Genomic DNA, 17850 nt, shown 5'->3' on the forward strand with positions numbered 1-17850 from the left:
TTATGAGTTCCTGAGGGCAAGAGTTACATCTTTTTCCATCTTAGACTCTCCAGCACTGGTCCATGATAGACACTCATAACTGCTAGCAGAAGGCTGTTAGTGACCCACAGAGGCAACATTTTTACAGGCAAAGAAAAGAAAACAGAATGGTTTAATTTGTAGAGTTGAGTTGTTTGTTTTTGATTATAGCGTTCAGCATGTAAATTACATTCACCTCTTGGTACGGAAATGGCCCTCTGCCACTTCCCTGGGACAGTTAATCCAGGCAGAATTATTCCTGGGCAACCCTTACCTATGTGTCTGCCAGCAATCACCCTCTCTTCTTTTTTTTTTTTTTTAATTTAAAAAATTTGTTTTCCTCTCTCCCTTCTTACAACCATATGTAAGCTCTCTCTCATCCAGAATAACTCGGACATGGGGTCTTTCGTTCAACAGAGTAGCCGTATACAGTACAGCACCACTGATCTGTCAATGGATTTGATATATTCTGAACTCCAGATCAAGACCTTGCATTACTTAACCGTTGAAGTCTTTGAGGATCCCAAAGGCACTTGAGAATCTGGCAGTGTCTCAGGGTCACCAATTTTCACTGGACAGTATTAAGACAGAGAGAAGGTTTGCTAAGTCTGTCCTGGCCCTGGGTATTCACTCTGAAAAGAGTTTGTTTGAATAAGGTTTTAACAGATTGGCTCTTCCTGTCATTCTGCAGGTGCAAAATGAACAACACAGAGAGTTTCGTTTTGCTTATCCATCGGTCCTAAATTTTCGGTAATGAAAATGCATTATTTGCGTAAGGAAAGTTATAAAAATACTAACAAAAAATTAAAGGTAAAACGCGGGGTGTTTGGATCCCAAGAAAACAGGAGTTTACTATGGTTTAGAAGTCAGAGTGACTGTACATAATAATTAGGTTTAATTGACAACACTTTTTCTGAAATTCCTGAATTTTTGCTAAGTTTTATATATTATCACTAGCTTGAGTTTCCCCCCTCTCTTACTTTTATTACTAGAGTCACCAAAAGGAAAATTTTAAATATTTCAAAACTAGTTGTTTCTGGGCAAGTCATGCAGCACACACTCCTCATGTTTCTTCTGGTTTCAAACATAAAGGGGAACCCAGCTCAGACAAGAACAATCCTTGCTGCACACCCGCCAGCTCACGCATCCCCCTTTTTATTCCGAGAGGCTCCAGCTCAAACAAAAGTTACAAGGTTAAGCGCTACTCCGAGTTCCTGACACAGCTGACCCCCGCTTGGTCTTCAAAAAATAGAGGTCTGTAACTCCTTTTTGAACATCCCTTCGAAGTGGAGGTCTTTGGCCATGAGCTCCTCTTCGACATCATCTAGTGCCCACTGGTGATCCGTCAGCTCCAAAGCTTCCCACTCTGTCTGCAGAGGAAGAGAACGTGGGGGCAGGGAGAGAAGGGCTGTTATAAGAGCAGCGCTGACCTGCTTGGGCCAGGAGCTGGGTTCAGCTATGTACACGTGAAGCTCACTCAATCCTATGAGGTAGGTGCTGCTCTCCCCTCACCCACCCCCCGCCCCCAAGTGACAGACTAGGAGACTAGGCTAAGAAAGGAAGAATTTGTTCAAAGTCATTGGCGCTGGCAACTAATTACACTTCTCAAGTATTCTATTAATGCTGACTACTTTCGCCTTTAGTAGGTTTTTAAAAAATGTTGTGTGAAACTTCATGTGCAATACAAATGTTAGCTCATGGGTGTGGGTTTTTAAATATATAATTTAGGCCGTCAAATTCACCCCTTTAATGTGTGCAATTTAGTGGTTTTTAGTATATTCACAAAGATGTGCAACCATCACCACTACCTAATTCCAGAACACTTTCGTCACTGCAGAAACAACTCCATACCAAACAGCAAACACTCCCCACTATCCCCTCCCTCAAACCCTGGCAACTAATACTTTACTTTCTGTATCTTTTTTTTTTGGCTTTGTTGGGGCTTCGTTGCTGCGCAGGCTTTCTGTAGTTGCAGCGAGCGGGAGCTACTCTTCCTTGCAGTGCGTGGGCTTCTCATTGCGGTTGCTTCTCTTGCTGCGGAGCACGGGCTCTAGGCATGCGGGCTTCAGTAGTTGTGGCTTGAGGGCTCTAGAGCACAGGCTTAGTAGTTGTGGCTCATGGGCTTGGTTGCTCCGCAGCATGTGGGATCTTCCCGGACCAGGGATCAAACCATTTTCCCCTGCATTGGCAGGCGGATTCTTAACCACTGCACCACCCGGGAAGTCCCTGAACAAGTTTTTGTGTGAATATGTGTTTTCAGTTCTCTTGGGTACTTAGCTAAGAGTAGAACTGCTGGGTCATATATGGTAACTATGTTTAACTCTTTGAGGAAAGGCTAAAAACTGTGTTCCGAAGTGGCTGCACAATCACCAGCAGGTATGAGGGTTCCAGTTTCTTTGCATCTTTGTCAACACTCATTATCCATCTTTGTATCTCACTGTGGTTTTTTTTTTTTTTTCTTTTTTTTGCGGTACGTGGGCCTCTCACTGTTGTGGCCTCTCACGTTGCAGAGCACAGGCTCCGGACGCACAGGCTCAGTGGCCATGGCTCACGGGCCCAGCCGCTCTGCAGCACGTAGGATCTTCCCAGACCAGGGCACGAACCTGTGTCCCCTGCATCAGCAGGTGGACTCTCAACCACTGTGCCACCAGGGAAGCCCACAGTCTTCATTTTGACAAAGTTCCACTTATCTATTTTTCCTTTTGCCGCTAATGCTTTTGATGTCATATCTAAGAAACCATGGCCTAATCCAAGGTCACAAACATTTACACCTATGTTTTCTTTTAAGAGCTTTATAATTTTAGTTCTTTAAGTCTTTGACCCATTTAAAAACTTTTATTCAAAAAAAATTTTTTTATTGTGTTAAAATATATATACAATACAAAATTTGCCACTTTTAGCCACTGTTAACTATACAATTTAGTGGCATTTATTAGGTTCACAATGCTGTGCAACCATCACCACTATCTATTTCCAAATTTTTCATCCCCTGAAACAGAAACTCTGTACCCAGTAAGCAATAAGAATCTTTTCTCCCCCACTGAATTGTCTTGGCACCTTTGTCAAAAATCATTTGATCTAAATGTATGGATTTATTTCTGAACTCTCAATTCTATTCTGTTGATCTGAATGTCTGTCCATATGCCAATCCCACACAGTCTTTTTTTTTTTTTTTTAAATAAATTTATTTATTTTATTTTTATTTTTGGCTGTGTTGGGTCTTCGTTGCTGCATGCGGGCTTTCTCTAGTTGTGGTGAGCGGGGGCTACTCTTCGTTGCGGTGCGTGGGCTTCCCATTGCAGTGGCTTCTCTTGCTGTGGAGCACAGGCTCTAGGTGTACGGGCTTCAGTAGTTGCGGCTCGCAGGCTCTAGAGCACAGGCTCAGTAGTTGTGGCACATGAGCTTAGTTGCTCCGTGGCATGTGGGATCTTCCCGGGCCAGGGCTCAAACCCGTGTCCCCTGCATTGGCAGGTGGGTTCTTAACCACTGCGCCACCAGGGAAGCCCCCCACACTGTCTTGATTACTGTAGCTCAGAAGTAGGTTTTCAGATCAGGAAGTGTGTGTCTTCCAACTTTGTTATTATTCAACATTGTTTTGCCTGTTCTGGGGCCCTTTCATCTCCATATGAACTTCTGGATCAGATGCCAATTTCTGCAAGAAACGTTGGTGGAATTTTGATAGGGATTATGTTGAATCTGTAGATCAACAGATCTAGGGCTATTGCCATCTTGATAATATTAAGTCAAGATAATATGTACATGGATATATTTCCATTTATTTAGGTCTTCTTTAGTTTTTCAGCAGTATTTTACAATTATCAGTGTACAAGTCTTGCATGTTTTAAATTTCTTCTTATTTTATTCTTTTTGATACTATTGTAAGTGGAATTGGGTTTTTAAAATTTTTTTTTATTTGAAGTATAGTTGATTTACAAATGTTGTACCAATCTCTGCTATACAGAAAAGTGAATCAGTTATACGCATATAGACATTACTTTTTTACATTCTTTTCCATTATGGTTTGGAATTGTTTTCTTAATTTCAATTTTTCAGATTCTTTATTACCAGTGTGTAGAACAACGACTGCTTTCTGAATATTGATCTTGTATCCTAAAACCTTGCTGAACTTATTACGTGTAATAGCTTTTTTGTGGATTCCTTATGATATTCTATATACGAGACCATGTTATTTGCAAACAAAGATAGTTTTACTTCTTCCTTTCTAATCTAGATGCCTTTTCTTTCTTTTTCTTGCCTAACTGTCCAGGCTAGAACATCTAGTACAATGTTGAATAGAAGTGGTGAGAGTGGACATCCTTGTCTTGTTCCTAACCCTAGGGGAAAAGCTTTTAGTATGAGTATGGATGTTAGCTGTGGGTCTTTCATAGATATCTTGCATCAAGATGAGCAAATTCCCCTCTATTTCTATTTTTTATCATGAAAAATTAGTGAGAGTTTGCTGTACAAAAATTATATTGGATTTTACAAATTCCAGAATCATTTCATGAAAGGCTGTAAGTAATTTAGATTTTTTTTTTTTTTTTTTGGCTGTGCCGTGTGGCCTGTGGGATGTTAGTTCCTTGGTCAGGGACTGAGCCCAGGCCCTCAGCAGTCAGAGCACGGAGTCCTAATCACTGGACCGCCAAGGAATTCCCAATTTAGATTTTACTGAATGAAATTTATATCATGGTCCAAAAAAGTTCAAAATATTCCAAATGTTTAGCTGGTACCTCTGATTGGGCTGTTTTTATAACTTTATTTACAGTGTGGATTAAATGGGGTGAGCATTTAAAAACCAGTAGAAGTACCAAGAATCTCTAATTTACTTAACAGATGATTCTGTCTCTGGAATAAGAGACATGTAAATGGAAATACATTTTTGCTAAATTTAAAGGATGGAACCATACATACTACACTCACTTCAGGAAATTTTTTTTTTTTTTTTTGCAGTACGCAGGCCTCTCACGGTTGTGGTCTCTCCCGTTGCGGAGCACAGGCTCTGGACGCACAGGCTCAGCGGCCATGGCTCACAGGCCCAGCCGCTCCGCGGCATGTGGGATCTTTCCGGACCGGGGCACAAACCCGTGTCCCCTGTATCGGCAGGCGGACTCTCAACCACTGCGCCACCAGGGAAGCCCAGGAAATTCATCTTTAAAGGTAACTCTGGTAACACCTTTCCGAGCTTCAGTGAAGCTCGGAGGAGAAGTGAGTGTACCTTAAAAGCTTTGTTGGTGTCTGCAGGCATGGCCATGGCTGCTCCAGTCATCTGTTCCTGCATCATCCGTGATTGGTCAGCAGCTGCAGCGTAAGACACATCCGCATGAGTGCCAGGGCGCAGAAAGCACCCAGGACCCTCGGAGAAGGATGGTCCTTACACAGCACTTACAGATGCTTGGTAGTGGGTTAGAGAACCATATGACAGTTCACTGGCCCTGTCACGCACTATGTGAAAGCACTTTACCTCTCCTGAAAAATGGACATGATAATAGCAGGAGACGGAAGATAACTAAAAGAAGTGCTAAACTTTATTTCAAATTTAAGTAACACTAACAACAGCCATCAGTTACTGAGCAACTCGTACATGCCAGGTACTTCACTAAGTACTTTATGTATCTACCTCATCTACTCCTAACAACAAACCCAGAAGTCAATTATTAAGATAGGCAAACAGAGGATTGGAGTGGGTAAGTAACTTGCCCAAGGTCCCAGCTATTAAGTAAGAGAGCCAGGATTGATACCAGCAGGAACTCTAGGCAATGAGTAAACTGATCAAACCCGGCCTTCTTTCAGCTTCAGGTTTACAGGCTTGTATTGCTGGTGCTGGATCCCTCACAGGAGGGCATCAGACTCTGGGCAACTAAATACTGTCCCCATGATTACCAAGGAGAATTCAGATCTTCAGTCTGACCCTGGGGTTTTTAAGACTCAGAATACCTCAGAAACTTATGAATACGTTTAAGGAATGAAGCACTGTATTTGACTGTGTTCACAAACAGCATAGCCTACATGATCATTCTGGCCCTGGCATGAATGACTCATCTATTGAAGTATTTGCTTCTTACCATTATCTTGGCCCAAAATCAGAGAGTAAATGCTTCGAAGCCCAAAGACATTGAGGAAATACCAGGATGCAGAACTCACCCTAGGAAGCAAAAGTGAAACAATGTAGGTAAGTTATTTCAGAATTAATGTAGTTCACACACTTTTCTACCAACGAGAGTTGTTCAGAGTATGTAAAGGAATCACCTGGGGCAGGCTGTAGTCATCCAAAGCACAACCAAAGAAGAAACACAAGTTGTGAAGGCCACGTTACAAATAGTTATAGCTCTCTGCATGCGAAAAGCTGAGCACTGGATTTGGACAGACTTTGGGGTCAAATCTCAATTCCTCCACTCACTTCACAGAGCTGCCATGAGGATAGAATAAGGTAATATATGGAGGCAAACTGCTCCTTTCGGCTATGTGATAAATTCTTTGGCATTCAGTAGCAGGAACTGAACTCACAACTGGTGTGCTTCATTTTATCAGGGAATGCAAGCTTTGTTTAATTTAATTTTTCCTTCATACATAATGGGTTTTCAAACCATTTATTATTTGTAATCATAAAACAACACACACTTGTTATATATAATAAATGTAAACAATACTTAAGTACATAAAATATAAATAGAAAGAGGCCTCCTGTCCTGAATTCCATTCTCCAGAAGGAATCACAAGTGTTGGTGGGCTTCATACTGAAGACTGTAGCAACTGGGAAAGCCATTCCAAGTTTTGAACTATCATCATCAAAGCTCTCCTTAGCTTAGGTTTCCCACCTTACCTCAATAAAGTTAATATGCTCGCATATAATAAAAACTAAAGAGTATAAGAAATGATACAGAGATGGAAAGAACCCACACTTCATTCCAATACTTGGGTCACACCTATCTGTACATAATGTGGCAGGTTGGTAAGCTAGTTTATATCCGGTTCTAGGCTCCTTTGTCCATGCGAGTATGTCACATGCTGAGAAAAGACAAGAAAGCTTTTCTCCAGCCCATGAAGTTTTTGTTTAGCCCCCATGAGACTGGAAGGTCAAGGTTTAATAGTCATGCTACTCATATTAAGTATAGCTTTTCTCCTCTGGGGTAAGGGTGCATAGCCAAGACTCTCCCAGCACCGGGTCTATCCTGTCCCTCCCAAAAAACCAGAGACCGGGGAGTGAATCAAGATCAGCACTGGTTACCCCTGTTTCCCATTCGCCTCCTCCTCCTACTGTTTGGCTTCCTTTAGATGCTAGTCTTTGGGAAGCCATAGACAAAATAATCTGGAGAGACCACATGAAGAAGCACTGCTGCATTCCAGAGGCTGTAGCAGTGTTCTAAGAGCTCTTCAGATTTTGGGTTTTATTACTCTGGCTATAAAAAACAGAATGGTAAGACACGATGTTGGATTTGGACAGGTTTGTGGTCAAATCTCAGTGTCTCCAATTACCTCATAGGGTTTCCATGTATTATAAAATAATATATGGAAAATCCTTAGAACAGTGACTGGTACCAATGAAAAGGATTAATGTTGTTATTAGCAGTAATGTATTTTGGAAAAAAGAATACCAACATCCACTTCCATAAGCTCCAGGGTATGTATTGCTAAAAAGTCTGCCTTGGCCAGAGTTCCTGGCTTTATCTTTTAAATTTCCTGGTGTGGACACATCTGCTCTTGGACTCCTAAGCCCCACGATGCTAGGGAAAAAGAGGCAGATACAGGGCTTCCCTGGTGGTGCAGTGGTTAAGAATCTGCCTGCCAATGCAGGGGACACGGGTTTGAGCCCTGGTCCAGGAAGATCCCACATGCCGTGGAGCAACGGAGCCCATGCACCACAACTACTGAGCCTGTGCTCTAGAGCCCGCAAGCCACAGCTACTGAGCCCATGTGCCACAACTACGGAAGCCTGCACACCTAGAGCCTGTGCTCCGTAACAAGAGAAGCCATCGCAATGAGAAGGCCGCGCACTGCAATGAAGAGTAGCCCCCGCTCGCCACAACTAGAGAAAGCCCGTGTGCAGCAACGAAGACTCAACGCAGCCAAAAATAAAATTAATTAATTAAAGAGGCTGATACATTCTCTCCTTTTGCAAGACTCATGTAAAAGTTGCCATAATCCACCTGTGGCATTGAGTGGAGTTTCAATGAGAAAAACTCCAAAAACCCATTCCAGTGAAGCAGGCAAACTGGAAATCCTATTCAAGAGATCCCTGTTTTAGATTTTGGTTGGTGTTTTTATTAAATAGAAGAAAGTCCTTACCAGGAGGCATCTAATGTGAGTAATTCAATTCCTTGCTGTAGCATAGGCTTAAAACGGAGGGTCAGTGGAAATGGGACCTTGGCTGCAGAGAAGAAAGAAAAAATTCAGAATCACTCCCAGCTTCCTTTGTAGAAAAGTTTAAGTGTGATGCACATATTCTTTCCCTGAGGAGGTGGGAAATCTGTACCATAAAGTGTTTAGAAAATGATTTCCACAAGGAGATGTGTGCCACCTTCTGAAGAATTAACAGTCAAATGTCACTCTGCTCTAGTTCCTTGAACACCAGCTTCTCTAGTGCTTAAGAAGCAGGGGCTCAAACTGAGCTGTGTCTCAAAATCTGGGAAAGAAACTTGCACTGATCTGTTAAGCCCAAAGTGGAATACATACACACAAAGAACTACATTACTGAGAAACCTAGTTCATTTAAATCAAAGCAGCTTACAAACAAATTGACCAACAACTCACCCCAACACCTAGAAAATGAAGTGAAGACAGAAATAGGCTTCCCTTTCCCTACTCACTAGAATACCAAACTAGTTTCGGATATAAACTAGCAAGCCACTTGTTTGAGTCCCTATTAGTAAAAAAGCAACCACATCATGAACTTATGATCATTTTGGGATAAGAGCCATAAAATCAGATCATATTAAATTTTTTTGTTCAAAGACATCAGTTTCCACTAGAGAACACAGGACCCATGATAGTAGTGTCTCAGCAGCCCTTGGATTTCTGAATAGGGTCATGGGAAAGGATCACAGATGAAGTAAACCTTAAGTCTTCTGGGTCTGTAACTTACTTGTGACAAAGCCTGAAAATGTCATGTTGATCCATCCACCAATAAGAATCATAGGGAGGACATTTGTGACATTGCCCTTCATCATGTCTGTGAGCATAGTGGGATCTAAGACAAAAACACAAGAAACCAATACCTGTTACCACTGTTGGCAGGGACTTACTCCTATTTTTGTAAGTTTTAAATTTATTTGATAATTAAAGTAATACAAGCTCATTGTAAAAAATTCAAACGACATGGAAACACAGGATGCAGATAGTTCCTCTGAGCCTACTCTCTGAACATTTTTAGCTGTTTGTTTTATCTCCTTCCATCTTTATATATCTATAAAAACATACATATGCAATTATACATGAATATACACACAATAGTTTCTCTCTCTCTCTCTCTCTCTCTCTATATATATATATACATATACATATAAAGGACTACTATGCTTACTATTCTGCTACTTTTTTTTGTTTGTTTTGTTTTTTGACCGTGTTGGGTCTTCGTTGCTGCGCGCGGGCTTTCTCTGTTTGTGGCAAGTGGGGGCTACTCTTTGTTGTGGTGCGTGGGCTTCTCATTGCAGTGGCTTCTCTAGTTGTGGAACATGGGCTCTAGGTGCGCGGGCTTCAGTAGTTGTGGCACACAGGCAGTAGTTGTGGCTCGCGGGCTCTAGAGTGCAGGCTCAGTAGTTGTGGCGCACGGGCTTAGTTGCTCCATGGCATGTGGGATCTTCCTGGACCAGGGCTCGAACCCGTGTCCCCTGCATTGGCAGGCAGATTCTTTTTTTTTTTTTTTAACTTAATTAATTAATTTATTATTTATTTTTGGCTGCATTGGGTCTTCGTTGCTGCCCTCAGGCTTTCCCTACTTGTGGCGAGCGGGAGCTACTATTCGTTGCGGTGTGCGTGCTTCTCATTGCAGTGGCTTCTCTTGTTGCAAAGCATGGGCTCTAGGCGCACGGGCTTCAGTAGTTGTGGAACAAGTGCTCAGTAGTTGTGGCTCGTGGGCTCTAAAGCACAGGCTCAGTAGATGCGGCACATGGGCCTAGTTGCTCCACGGCATGTGGGATCTTCCTGGACCAGGGCTCAAACCCGTGTCCCCTGCACTGGCAGGCGGATTCCCAACAAGTGCGCCACCAGGGAAGTCCCTATTCTGCTTCTTAATTTTAAAAAGTTAACATATTGTGAATGATGTTTCCACATTGGTATAATATCTCTCATTATTTTTAATGTCTGCATGGGAGTCCACCGTGTGGTCATTCATCACTTCTGGGTAGGCCTATAGATTGTTTTTTTGTTTGTCTGTTTGGTTTTTTGGCCAGTAAACAGTGTTACCAACAACTTCCTTGTACATAAATCTGCATGTTTATGTAAGTGTTTCTGTAAGAGAAACTCTTAGAAGAATTTCTGGGCCAAGGGATTTGACCATCTAAATTTAAAACTGACCTTCAACAACAGTGAGAGGGCCTAACTTCCCATGACCTTGACAATAGCAGTTTTGGTCAAGCTCTTCAATCTTTGCCAGTTTAATGGGCTAAAAACGACGTCTTGTTTTAATTTGCATTCCACTGATTTTAGTGATGTCAAGTATCTTTTCATATACTTAACTGGTCTTTTTTTTCTTGTACGTTTTCTAAAAGACTTATTAAAATCAATTCCAGTATCTTTTGTCTAGGTTTTAAATAACTGGTTATCTCACCTAAAGAAATAGGTACTGAAATGAGTGGATAGGCAACACTGAATAATAAGTTATTTTGTTTTACCTTAAAGATGTTGTATTTTTCACATGACTGGGATCAGAGAAAGTAAGAAATCTGTTAGAGGAAAAACTGTAGGACAGGCCAAGCAATCATGTCTGACAAAGAAATGGATGGTCTAGGGAACAGTCAGGCAGAATCTGGAGGTCATCTGTCAGCAGTAGGATCCAGGCACTGGATGGGACCCGGGACTGGAATGCTTTCCAGCTGTGCTTCTCAGAGCCCCGGGTCCTGAGGAACAGCAAAGGGGAGAGACCCAGGGACAATGGCTCTAGTCCCCACCCCCTCAGCTGAGAGCTCTTTTTTTTTTTTTTTTGTGGTACGCGGGCCTCTCACTGTTGTGGCCTCTCCCGTTGTGGAGCACAGGCTCTGGACGCGCAGGCTCAGCAGCCATGGCTCATGGGCCTAGCCGCTCCGCGACATGTGGGATCTTCCTGGACTGGGGCACGAACCCGTGTCCCCTGCATCGGCAGGCGGACTCTCAACCACTGCGCCACCAGGGAAGCCCTGAGAGCTCTTTTTTTAATCCACTTTATACAGTGGGGTTCCCTGAAGATTTATTGGAAAAAGGGAACCCCACTTCTGTAGATTCCTGTATCCGATGATCCCTAAGGTCCCTTAGATTACTGTCTTGTAAAATTTAAATTTCAAATAAAACGACATCCTCCCTGCCCATCCCCCCAATAATGTTAAAAGTCTTCCTTAAAGATGAGAGAAGGGAATAAACATACCAGTCATAGGAGAAGGAGGAACAACCTTCCTTTTAGTTTTTTTGAAAAATCCATCCTCTGGGTTGTTGAAGTAATATTTTCGTGTCAGGAAAGACTAGTAGAAAAAAGAACTTTTTAAGTCTTAAAACTGTGACATAGCACATTGTCAAATTATTCCCCCAAGGTTTAGTCAGAAGGCCATTGGAATATGCTGTTACACTCAGAGCTGGCAGCCTACTTGGCAGCCGACCTGACACTTTAGCTGAGTCACATTTAAAAACAATTTCCCAAGAAGGGCAAGGTCACAATGACGGCAAACACCACCAGGACACAGCTTCATTACTGACTTGCCCGCCTTCAGCTTTCCCCCAAGAGTCCCCTTATAAAACACTCAGATATCCACTGCCCTCAACAGTGAATCGTGGAGCTTTTACTCATTTACGAGTACCTGTTTGGGAATGTATTTTCCGTTTTCCCTGAGGACTCTGCTTCGAATTAGGACTTGACTGAAAAATACAACCAAGACAATGAGATTTTTAAAAGCGAAACACTAGAAGAAAATGAGAGAATAAAGTAGAACACCTATTTAAACACGACAGGGCCTATTTGGCAATAACCCTGTGCGGAAACTTTTCAAAATACAGTGTCCTTAAAACCAGTAGAACATATTTAACCCAACAATGAGCTTTCCAAAAGAGCATTTTTCAGAAGTGACTGTTCCTGAACAAAGATTTCTGAGGAAGGCACATTTGGGACATTATGCTCAGCTTTTTCTTACTTTATAATGAGCTAAGAAGGAACTTTCTCTGAGTGAAAAGAGTAGCAGTTGGATGCTACTCAGACCTGGGGCCAGGAGGAGGGAGGAAGGGTGAGGATAAATGAAGAAAGTTTTTAAACCCGATAGAGAAGTGAGTACAAGACTTGACAGGGTTGTTACCTCACAGAAAACAAATAGAAATTGTACTCAGGATTCAGGCTGTTAGTAAGCTTTCAATAAATACTTATTGAATTAATAAATGAAATTATCTGATACTTGAACATAATTGATCATTACAGATAACAAAGTGTAATGCCACAAGTAGGCAGTGCTAAGATACAAACATCACACAGAAGAGATAAAAATGCTAATTTTTTTCTAGATTTTCAAAGGTTGTTTTAATGAGGGGAATAAAAAACCTCCTTAAGTTAATGGAAATCCTTCTTGAAAAGTGAAAAAAACTGTATACAGAAATGAACACAAGAAAACTGTTCTTGGTTTTCTGTCTACTCCACGGTGTAGCCCACCTGCCCTAAGCAGTCAGCCGGTACGCTTAGGGTCCCGTTGTCACCTTATGCATATTCTAGCTTCTCCATGTGCTGAGATTGCTCTAGCGCCCCCTCCCTCACCAATTCTACCTCATCATGCCCCAACACCCTTTTCAAATCCCACCTTCTCCATAGAACTTTTTTTTTTTTTGCGGTACGCAGGCCTCTCACTGTTGTGGCCTCTCCTGTTGCGGAGCACAGTCTCCAGACGTGCAGGCTCAGTGGCCATGGCTCACGGAACCAGGCGCTCCGCGGCATGTGGGATCTTCCTGGACAGGGGCACGAACCCGCGTCCCCTGCATTGGCAGGCGGACTCTCAACCACTGCGCCACCAGGGAAGCCCTAGAACTCTTTTTCTAATTGAAGTATAGTTGATTTACAATATTGCATTAGTTTCAGGTATACAGCATAGTGATTCAGGTATTTTTTTGCTTATTATTTTCCATTATAGGTTATTACAAGATATTAGATATAATTCCCTGTGTTATACAGTAAATCCTTGTTGCTTATCTATTTTAGGTACAGTAGTTTGTATCTGTTAATCCCATACTCATAATTTGTTCCTCCCCGCCTCCTGGTGCCCTTCGGTAACCATAAGTTTGTTTTCTATGTCTGTGAGTCTGTTTCTGTTTTCTATATAGATTCATTTGTATTATATTTTAGATTTCACATATAAGTGATATAGTGTTTCTCTTCGTCTGGCTTATTTCACTAAGCATAATATTCTCTAGGTCCATCCATGTTGCTGCAAATGGGAACATTTCATTCCTTTTTATGGCTGGGTAATATTCCATGGAACTCTTCTTGATGCCCGGTGGCCTCATGGAATTCTCTCTGGTCCTCCTCCTCTTGACCTCATTATACTGTACAGCTGACTGCTCTATACACAAGCCTACAGAGGTGACAGGTGATATGTTTCGTTCCCTGGGAGCTAGTCTAAAGCTATTCATGGACTTCTCTGGTGGCGCAGTGGTTAAGAATCCGCCTGCCAATGAAGGGGACACGGGTTCAAGCCCTGGTCCGGGAAGATCCCACATGCCGCGGAGCAACTAAGCCCATGTGCCACAACTACTGAGCCTGCGCTCTAGAGGCCATGAGCCACAACTACTGAGCCCACGCATCACAACTACTGAACCCCGTGCACCTAGAGCCCATGCTTCGCAAGAAAAGAAGCCATCGCAATGAGAAGCCCACGCACTGCAACGAAGAGTAGCCCCCACTCGCCACAACTAGAGAAAGTCCATGCGCAGCAATGAAGACCTAATGCAGCCAAAAATAAATTAAAAAAATAAATAAGGACATCTTTTAAATAAATACATAAATAAAGCTATTCACAATGTGGCCTGTGTACCAACACTGGTCTGTGACGAGGTAAGAAAAGTCACTGAGAGTGAGGGTTTAGAAACCTTTATAGTAAATTGACATTGTCACAACATCCAAATATGTGATCAAAAAATTTTACAAAAGCACCAGTCTGAGATAAACTGGAAATTGAAAAACCAAAAAAATTGGTCCTTTACCACTGACAGTATAAGCAGCACTGGGTCTCCAATAATGGGTAACAATTTAAGCTCTGGTGTTAGACAGATGGGTTGAAGTCTTTGCTCTGCCACTTGTTAATTATGTGATCTTGGGTGAGTCATTTAAATTCCCTATGCCTCCATTCATATTGTGTATAATAACAGATTTATTCTCATTGAAGAAATACTTCTTGAGCTTCTGAGTGCCATGTTAGGTGACATGAACAACAGTGATCAAAAAGCAAATATCTCCACAAAATTAAAGTTTAGTGGGGGAGAAAAACATTAATCAAATAACCACAGGAATAAATGTGAAATTCATCTGTTATGTCCTAGGAAGGAGAGATGAATGGGGGATGTGACTGAGTCTAGTAAGTCGAGGTCTTGGAGAAAGCTTTGCTGAGGCAGTATGATGACGTTGGAATCTTAAGGATGAGTAGAGATTACCTTGGCCACGTGCTGGAGGGAACAGCTGTGAGGGAGGAGTAAGCACTGTCTCTGAGGACCTGAAAAGGCCATATGGCTGGAAGAAAGAGGACTACAGAAATGTGGTGAGACAAGGCTTGAGAGGTTGGCAAGAGCCAGACTATGCAAGGCCATGTGAGTCTCAATGCTTTTTAAAAAAACTGTGGTGAAAAACATGTAACAAAATTTACCATCTTTACCACATGTAAGCGCACAGTTCAGTAGTGTTAAGTATATTCACATTGTTGTGAAATAGATCTCCAGAACTTTTTCATCCTGCAAACCTGAAACTCTTCCCATTGCACAGTAACTCCCCCATTCCCCCTCTCCCAGCTCCTGGTAACCACCATTCTATCAATATTTTCTGTGAATTTGACTATTTTAGATACTTCACATAAGTGGAATCATACAGATACTGTCTTTTTGGGTCTGGTTTCTTTTACTTAGCTTAATGTCCTTAAGGTTTATCTATGTTGTACCATGTAACATGATTCCTTTCTTTTTAAGGGTTCCACTGTATTTTAGTCTTTATCTTAAAAGCAAAAGGGGGAGGAAAGGAAACCCCTGCTGGTGGGAATGTAAACTGGTACAACCTTTATGGAAAATAGTGTGGAGGTTCCACAAAAAATTAAAAATAGAATAGAATCACATTAAAAAATATATATATATTTGCATCCCCATGTTCATTGCAGTATGAATCACAATAGCCCAGATATAGAAACAACCTTGAAAGGATAAAGACAACATGATATATATATAGACACACACACAGAGGAATATTATTCAGCCATGAAAAAGAAGGAAACCCCTCATTTGCAACAACATGGATGAACCATGAACACATTATACTAAATGAAATGAGCCAGACACAAAGGGACAAATACTGTATGATTCCACTTATAGGAAATACCTAGAGATAGAAAGTAGAACGGTGGGTCCCAGGGGCTGAGGGAGAAGGAAATGAGTCATTATTTAATAGGCTCAGAGTTTCTGTTAGGGATGAGGAAAATATTCTGGAAGTGGACGGTGGTGACAGTTGCACAACAATGTGAATGTACTTAATGCCACTGAATTGTATACTTAAAAACAGTCGAAATGGAAAATTTTATGTTATGTGTGTTTTACCACATTTTTTTTTTAAAGAGCAAAAAGGAAATACTGAAGGACTTTAAGCTGAATTCTTCCCATATATTATGTCATTTAAAGTGATTACCACTGTACTGGCATATCCTAAGCACTAAGTTAATGGTATCTCCCATTTTCCTTGTGCATGTTTTATCACTTGGACTGAAACTCCCTGAGAGTAGGATCTTGACCTTGTCATATTTTGTACCCCAGAGCATACAGCACAGTGCAGGGCACATGGTTGGTCATCAAGTAAACCTTGTTCACTATAGATAATTCAGGACTTCCATAGGCTGAACAGAAATTCGGCTAGGTCTCTATACTGCTGAGCAATTTTGCAGAAGTGGGGTTGAGAATCGTGACCTTGAGGCATTTAAACCGTGAAGCAAGGCAAACTTAAATTATCCTATACGTTCTAAACACTCAGTTTCTCTAAAGTCTGCAAATTCTACAAGAAATTTTTAATTTTGCATTTTCATTTCCATTAATATCTAAAAATAAGTCCTTGTACTGGTTATAAAGGGAAAGTTTCTGTTTTGCAGTGGTAATTTGCAACTGAAAAACATTTTCTTAAAATAAAACTCTAGTTTTTGTTTTTTTTCCTTTCCAAAGAGTCAGTGTATTCTTCAATCTTGAGAACCACTTTTTACATACATTCTATTCCCAAATATGGTCTAATATTTTTTTATTTGTGTATTTTTCAGTTTTGGTTTAACACCTTTTAGAAAAATTTTAGTAACTTTTGAGGCAGTAAAACTTAATTTATGAAACCAAGTGTCCCATTTTGTGATCATTCAGGCTCATGGAAACTTATACTGTATCTAGAGAAATGTTTTACAGACATCACCTAAAATTTAATCCCCACGCCTGCTCTATGAGGCATGACCTGGTATCATCGTCCTTTTGCAGATGAAGAAAGTGAAACACAGGGGTAACTCAGCCAAGGACAGTCAGCTAGCGGGGGCGCGATGTGAACCCGGGCAAACCGACATAACCCCTGCACTTTCTTGCCCAAGGTCACGAGAGAGTGAGATCGTCGGAGAGGGGAGGGAGCTGACCTGTCGGAGACTTGTTCCTGGGTGAGCTTTTTGTCGCTCTGCAGCAGGATGGACACGTAGTGGCGAATCATGCCCACGAAGAAGGTGATGATAACGATAGGCAGGACCACCCAGAGGCGGATGTTGGAGTCGAGCAGCAGCTCCGGCCCTGCCATCTTCACAACCGGCTCCCGGCCAGCTGTAGCCGGGTCGATCTTCACCGGGGCACAGGTCTGCTCGTCGAGCTCGCCTCCGGGCCTTCTCACGCCCCTCAGCCAGGCGAGCCCGGAACCCCACCTCAGCCTCTGCCCTTGCACCCTGTCCCCCGTAGGGCTGCGAGGCCGCTGGCTTCCGGCGCGGAAGTTTGACGTCACGGCGAGGCGCGCTTCGGTGGCGTCAGTGTGACGTTGTGCCGCGCGGGAAAGTCGAAAAGGAGGGGCAACAACGGCTTCTCGGCGGGTGAGTGGGGCAGCGGCTGTCTCCTCGAGAGGCTCGGCGTTTCTGCGGCCCGGTCTCTAGGCCCCGGCAGAGCCCGGTCTTTCCTTCTGGGGCTCCGCGCCCCGAACCTCAGCTTCCTCAACTGTCTTGTCGTGGGATGATCCTCCCAGGTACCTCCTTGCGTCGTTAAAATGACGAAGTGAGGAAGGACTTGACCCCTGCCCCCTCCCCGGAGGACCTGGTCCGGGCAGCCCGTCCGGTCTCCCCGGCTTTCAGGCTTCTCTGGAAGCGGGACCGGTCAGCACGTGTTACGGGCGTGTGCCCTGAAGCCAGGAGGCCCTGACTTGCCTTAGGTTTTCCATCGACAGAATGGCCGGTAATGGTTATAAGTAGTAAACGAGGCAACGGATAA

General features: G+C 42.6%; 1 protein-coding gene across 1 annotated transcript; it reads right to left on the minus strand.

Annotated features, from left to right (window-relative positions):
- Positions 1–1157: 1157 nt before the first annotated feature.
- EMC3 (ER membrane protein complex subunit 3) lies at positions 1158–17350 on the minus strand. The gene is made up of 8 exons (XM_082664309.1): positions 17022–17350; positions 11997–12054; positions 11570–11663; positions 9098–9202; positions 8302–8383; positions 6081–6160; positions 5234–5316; positions 1158–1388 (listed from the first exon to the last, which is right to left on the minus strand). Exons 1-8 carry the CDS (start codon positions 17174–17176, stop codon positions 1260–1262), a joined length of 786 nt encoding a protein of 261 aa, XP_082520435.1. The 5' UTR covers positions 17177–17350; the 3' UTR covers positions 1158–1259.
- Positions 17351–17850: the final 500 nt, after the last annotated feature.

This window comes from Grampus griseus, assembly GCF_964374135.1.
Source record: "Grampus griseus genome assembly, chromosome: 10".
NCBI lineage: Eukaryota > Metazoa > Chordata > Mammalia > Artiodactyla > Delphinidae > Grampus > Grampus griseus.

Coding starts and splice junctions, on each gene's coding strand:
- EMC3 (XM_082664309.1), bottom strand. CDS start 17,176: ATGGCAGGGCCGGAGCTGCTGCTCGACTCCAACATCCGCCTCTGGGTG. Junction 9,203..11,569: donor TCCTCCTTCTCCTATGACTG/GTATGTTTATTC, acceptor TTTTTGTCTTAG/ATCCCACTATGCTCACAGAC. Junction 8,384..9,097: donor ATTTTCAGGCTTTGTCACAA/GTAAGTTACAGA, acceptor TCTTCTCTGCAG/CCAAGGTCCCATTTCCACTG.